General features: G+C 40.2%; 1 protein-coding gene across 1 annotated transcript; it reads right to left on the reverse strand.

The window, feature by feature from the left end:
• Nucleotides 1–887: 887 nt before the first annotated feature.
• Nucleotides 888–6,180, reverse strand: LOC130358469 (complement C1q and tumor necrosis factor-related protein 9A-like). The gene is made up of 3 exons (XM_056561767.1): nt 6,066–6,180; nt 3,863–4,058; nt 888–1,592 (listed from the first exon to the last, which is right to left on the reverse strand). The coding sequence occupies exons 2-3, from the start codon at nt 4,056–4,058 to the stop codon at nt 1,078–1,080; spliced, it is 711 nt and encodes a 236-aa protein (XP_056417742.1). The 5' UTR covers nt 6,066–6,180; the 3' UTR covers nt 888–1,077.

Below are 6,180 nucleotides of genomic sequence, written 5' to 3' on the forward strand. Positions count from 1 at the left end.
TAGATGAGCTGCATCAATTCAAAAGACCTGTGGTTTTCAATCAGGGTGCCTACAGCTGCTGCATTAGTTGCAGATTGATCTCTCTCCCACCAAGCGATCCCTCCACCCCTTGAAGCAGACAGACTCCCTGTCATCAGCTGACTAGTGAGTCAGGTCTCTGCAACATTGCAACCTGGGAAAAATCGGAGAAAATAGTCATTTTGTATGCTGTTAAAAATAAATATTGGGGTGAAAATCACAGAAGAATTGCGAGAAAACCGTCAAACACAGGTACAGACACTATATTAGGAACTATACTAAATTTACAGCCCCTGTAGCTAAATTCCTGGAATACCCCTTTAAGGTGAAAATTGGCTGAGTCCTAAATGGGTTAAATGTAGCTTAATACGTCATAGAAATAAATAAATAAATGCTAAACAAAATCATGACTTATCTTAAATGGGCCCTGTCAGATCCAAAACCTTTTTTTTATGTTGTTACTGATGAAAATGAAAGACCTTTTGTAATGTTGTTGTTTAAAGTATTTTGAATATTTAATAAAGGAAAATGCTCCTGAAAATCCCACCACTAGGGGTCCCCATACCTAGTGGGACACTAACCAGTTCTGCAGCAGCATCAGGCTTGTCCATTAGCCATTAGTCATGGACAAGAGATGACTAATAGACAAGGCTGCATGAGCAGACCCACCAATCACCTCCCACCACCACAAGGGAGGGACATGACCCCTTCTCCTGAGAGGATTTCTAACTCTGTGAGCTAAAAAAAAAAAAAAAAAAAAAAAAAGAGGTATTTTTTTTAATAATAAATAAAGGTGATAGAGGCATAAAAATTAGATGTACATGGTCAGGATTAGGTATTGAGTAACATATTTTTTTTTTGTGGGATCTGACAATCAAAAAGGGTCAAATAGAATACAGTTCTGTGCCAGAAGTGCAGATTTATTGACAAGCAATCATTGTATAGGCTGCAAGAACTAATAGATAGCTTTGATTTGCATTACATTTTCCATTGTGTAGTACAAGTTCTAAAAGTGTATTACTATACTGATGTTGTAGACATTTCATAGCCTCAAAAGTTTCAGATCAATGAAATCAGGAATCCTGAGAATGTGGAGTCATCATCACTATCAGCATAAAGACCATTGTTGCTTCCTACAACCTGCAGCCAAACCTCCTCCTGCTGTTTTAAAGCTAGAATGGAGGCCCCAGAGGCTTGTTGAGTACTGGGGGCAAACACATGATACATATACTGCACAACCTTACCATCATGCCTTAGGGTAAGATGTACATTTTTATTATAGACTGTTACTTGGTAAGTGAAGAAATAAAGACCATCTACTGGAGCTATGAACTTTCCATTTCCTGTGTTGTAAATACTTTGCTCATTGTAAAAAACTTTCTCAAATTTAATCGGGCCATCGGTAGATGGAAAGGAAGATGCCAACCCAACATGAAATGCATAGGTTTCCCTTGATAATGATGACCCTGGTAAGCCTGGTGGACCTGGAGGACCAGCAAGTCCTTGAGACCCGGAAAATCCTTGAGGACCGATTTTACCTGGAGGACCATGTGGACCTTTTTCACCTGGTTCTCCTAGGAAAAAAGCAATAAGGAAAACAATAAGCTATATTTTGCAGTTTGAAGCATTCTATTAAGTAATGTCCATATTACAATTTTATATGAATATGCAATGTATTCGAAAAGTATTTATACCCTTTAATTTTTAACATTTTCCCACATGATTCTGCACTTAATATCAGAATGTTAGAAATATTTGATAATCTACTGAAGAAAGGAAAAACTAAAATATTCCAGTGACATAAGTATTCAGACCCTTTACTCAGGACTAAGTTGAAGTCCCGTTGGCAATGATTACAGCCTCCAGTCAGGTGTGAGACCACAAGATTTACACACCTGGATTTGCGGATTTTCTGCCATTATTTTTAAGCAGATCCTTTAAAGCTCTGTCAGGTTGGATAGGGATTGTCGCTGGAAGCTGTTTTCTGTTTTCTTCAGAGATGTTCAACTGGGTTCAATGTCAGGGCTCTGGCTGGACCCCTTTGCTTAGGATCATTATTGTTGAAAGGTGAACCTTTGGCCAAGTCTAAAGTCTAGAATACTTTGGATCAGGTTTTCATTAAGAATATCTCTGTACTTTGCTCCATTCAGCTTTCCCTCAACCCTGACCACTCTCCCTGGCCCAACCACTAAAAAAAACACCCAAAAGCATAATGCTTTCACCACCATGCTTCATTGTAGGGATGGTATTGGGTAGGTGATGAGCAGAGCCCGGTTTCCTCCAGACATGACTCTTAGAATTGAGGCCAAAAGGTTTGTTGTTTGTTTCATCAGAGACGGGAGAATCTTGTTTCTCACAGTCTGATAGTCTTTTATAAGCTTTTTTTTCCCCCTCAAAACATTAAGTGATCTTTCTATGTGTCTTTTACATATAGAGGTTTCTTTCTGGCCACTGTGCCATAAAGCCCAGATTGGTGGAGTTCTGCATTGATGCTTGACCCTATAGAAGTTTCTACCATCTGCACACAGGATCTTTGAAACTCTATGGAAGACAGAGTGACTACTGGGTTCCTGATCTCCTCTCTTACCAATAGCCTTTCCTGATTACCTAGTTTGGTAGGGTGGCCAGCACTAGGAAGATTTCTGGTTGTTCCACACTCCCTCTATTAAAGAATTATGGAGGCCCCTGTGATCTTGGAGACTTTCAGCAGCAGATATTTGTATACCTTCTCTAGATTGGTGCCTCTACACAATCCTGTCTCTGAGCTCTACAGGCAGTTCTTTACCCTCTCATGGCTTGGTTTTTGCTCTGATATGCATTGTCAGCTGTTAGGCCTTATATAGACAGGGCTGTGTCTTTCTAAATTCTGTCCAATCAGCAGTATTTACCACAATCAAGGTGAAGAAAATTCTCAGAGATGATTAAGAGAAATCGAGGAGTCAGAGCTAAATTTTAGGTATCATAGCAAAGGGTCTGAATACTTATGTCCATGTAAAAAGTGAAATATTTTTAGGCATCTTTTTCAATGGAATATGTGTTCACTCCACTATAAAATGCATATATATCCTGTTTATTCCAAGTCTATCAATCAGCGAAAATTTATTAGCTGTCATTTTATGCAATATGCAATTGTCATAGCAAAGGGTCTGAATACTTATGCTACATCCAAAGAATTCAGAGTGCACTCACCCAGAGTCAGTCGCCGTACCAGAAATTCCGGCACCGGTTATCCTCGGTCCATCAGGAATATTGCAGGAGATAGAGTGGAGGAGTTCTCAGACGCTGGCCACGGTCCGTATCACGCCCTCCGGCGCTTCGTCAGGCACTTCGTGTGGCCTGATGAAGCGCCGGAGGGCGTGATACGGACCGTGGCCAGCGTCTGAGAACTCCTCCACTCTATCTCCTGTGATATTCCTGATGGCCATAGACTTTATGTGCTAAATAGATGTACCGTATTAGAGGACGTGTATGTGTCCGTACTACCGGATGAATATATAGCTGTATATGTATCTAGCAAAGCCGGTGATTTCACCTCTTTGTATGTGTAGGTCTGAATACTTATATCTGTGCAAAATTGTAATTATGCCTTTTTTTTATTTTTTATAAATGTGCAAAATTTTCAGACATTCAGTTTTTCCCTTTGTCATTATGGGGTATTGAGTGGAGATAGATTGGGGGGGCTTATTTTATCACAAGGCCGTAACATAAAAAATTATGATAAAAGTGAAAAGGTGTAAATACTTTGTCTATATTTATGGACTTTAAATATTTTGTTACTTTATTAGATGTTTTTTTTTTTTCTTTTTGTAAATCTTCTCTGTCCTCTTAGGGAATCATACTGTACCTGGGTCACCCTTTAGTCCTGGTTCCCCATTTTTGCCATCTCTTCCTGGAGGTCCATGCTGACCATTCAGGCCTGGGGTTCCTGGAATACCTGGGACTCCTGTGTTACATTCATTATGTTTGGTGGTCACTTCACTATTCCCTAAAACACAGTTTATGACCACAAGGATTGCGACAGGTATTACAACCCCTGTCATCTAAGAAGAGAGAACATAAGTTAGTATGAGTAGGACAAAGGGGCTTAAAGGGGTATTCCAGGCAAAAACATCTTATCCCCTATCAAAAGGATAGGGGATAAGATGTCTGATCCTGGGGGGCCTGCCGCTGGGACCCCCCGCGATCTCCCTGCAACAGCCCGCATTCTATGTGTAGCTGCGTCTGTAGTTTTGGAAACCGCCAAGCTTCCGAGACGGGGACGTGACGTCATGCCACGCCCCCTCCATTTATTTCTATGGGAGGGGGCGTAACGGCTGCAACGCCCCATCCCATATACATGAATGGAGGGGGAGTGGCGTGACGTCACGTCCCCATCTCGGAAGCTTGGTGGTTTCCAAAACTACAGATGCAGCTACGCATAGAATGCGGGCTGTTGCAGGGAGATCGTGGGGGGTCCCAGTGGCGGGCCCCCCGCGATCAGACATCTAATCCCCTATCCTTTCCATAGGGGATAAGATGTTTTTGCCCGGAAAACCCATTTAACCACACAAACAGTACTAAATATAATTCTCACTTATATAATTCTCCTTTTCAGCTGAGATTAAGTGGTTTAGTGGGTTGAGGACAAATGGATTATTCTAACCTATAGGGGAGATTTATCAAAGCTGTCTATTTCCCGCATCAATGTAGACCAAACTACAGAGGGTTAGGAAGGTCTATTGTGGGCCTAATTTATCATAAGTCCCACGGCTCTTAATAAATTCTGCGCACGGACTTCGGGATCTATGCTTTAGACTGTATTTAAACCTGCTCCAGCATGGTCTGACATTTCGGCGTACTTTCAGCGGATGTGATTTGTCGCTGAAAAGTCGTTATTGATAAATTCAGCACCAATGCATTTTTCCATCTAAAATAGACTAGAATGCATCATGTTCTAAAAATCCTCTAAAGCAAAAGTCGCAAAAAAAAGTCACACATATTTAAACTGCGACTTTCTGTGCGACAAATTTAGACAGGAAAAACCAGTCTAAATCCTTTCATAAATCTCCCCCAAAGTATTTTTCGTATATTTATGGCATATGTGTCGGATATGCCATAAGGATTGATAGATGGGGTCTAGCCTCAGAGATACCCACCTATTAGAAGACTATGGATTAGAAGGCTATGGATTATTGGATAGACAAGTGCGGTTATCATTCCCTATCTTCTCACTCTTGTGCCTGTAAAAGCTAAGTCACAATTCACAGGACCCCTGTCCTTCAGCTAAGGGACACCTATCAATCATAGGTATAAATATTACATTTATCTATCTATCTATGGCCGAGATAGGGCTCCCTCCCAATGTCCCAAAATAATAAGCACAAAATAGCTAGTAACCCTGTCTCATGCATTAAATTGTGTTCATCAATATAAAAAGTGCTGCATAAACATACTGACACAAAATAATCACAGATAATCACAAAAAAAACCCTGTATATTCCCTCCAGATGGCCACCAGTAATGGCCAAAAGAAATATATATACATATATATATATATATATGTACTGCCCCACAAGATATTAGTTATAGTCATATATATGTATTGCCCCCCTAAAGTGCCCAATAAGCAAGCATAGCCATTAGTAATACTATGCTTATTTATCATTATTATTATCAACTCTCGTGCTGCACTTCGTCTCTTCTGGCCACAGACTACAGTATTGCTCCAGTGATGAGGTCCTGGTATCATGTTGCCCAGTGTATGGGAATACAGCATTCTGTGTAGACTGCTGGCTGTAAGAGGCTGGCAGCCTACATGGTAGATGACAGGGATAGTGGTCCCTTGCCACAGAAAGAGATTATTTTTCCACAGCACCTTGGGCACTGGACCCATATATCTGACATAAATCTATCTTTTTGGTGTCTAATAATGTTTGCTAAAATTGTATTTATTTGTATTTTTAAAACTCATTTCATTTTACATCAAACTGTACATAAAATAAAAACCCTTGTCAAAATAGCAAAATCTAAAATATAATACCTTAAAATGAGCATATAGGGTTACTTACAGTTACTATTAAGTATAAAAGGTTCTGGTCTTCTCAAAGCTGGAGCAGAGAAGTGAAATAGCGTGATCCTCAGGTAGTTATTTCATCTTATTTGTCTAATGTAGTCTATCATTGA

Source organism: Hyla sarda, chromosome 2, assembly GCF_029499605.1.
Source record: "Hyla sarda isolate aHylSar1 chromosome 2, aHylSar1.hap1, whole genome shotgun sequence".
In the NCBI taxonomy this organism is placed as follows: Eukaryota; Metazoa; Chordata; class Amphibia; order Anura; family Hylidae; genus Hyla; species Hyla sarda.

Coding starts and splice junctions, on each gene's coding strand:
- LOC130358469 (XM_056561767.1), bottom strand. CDS start 4,058: ATGACAGGGGTTGTAATACCTGTCGCAATCCTTGTGGTCATAAACTGT. Junction 1,593..3,862: donor AGGACTAAAGGGTGACCCAG/GTACAGTATGAT, acceptor CTTTTTTCCTAG/GAGAACCAGGTGAAAAAGGT.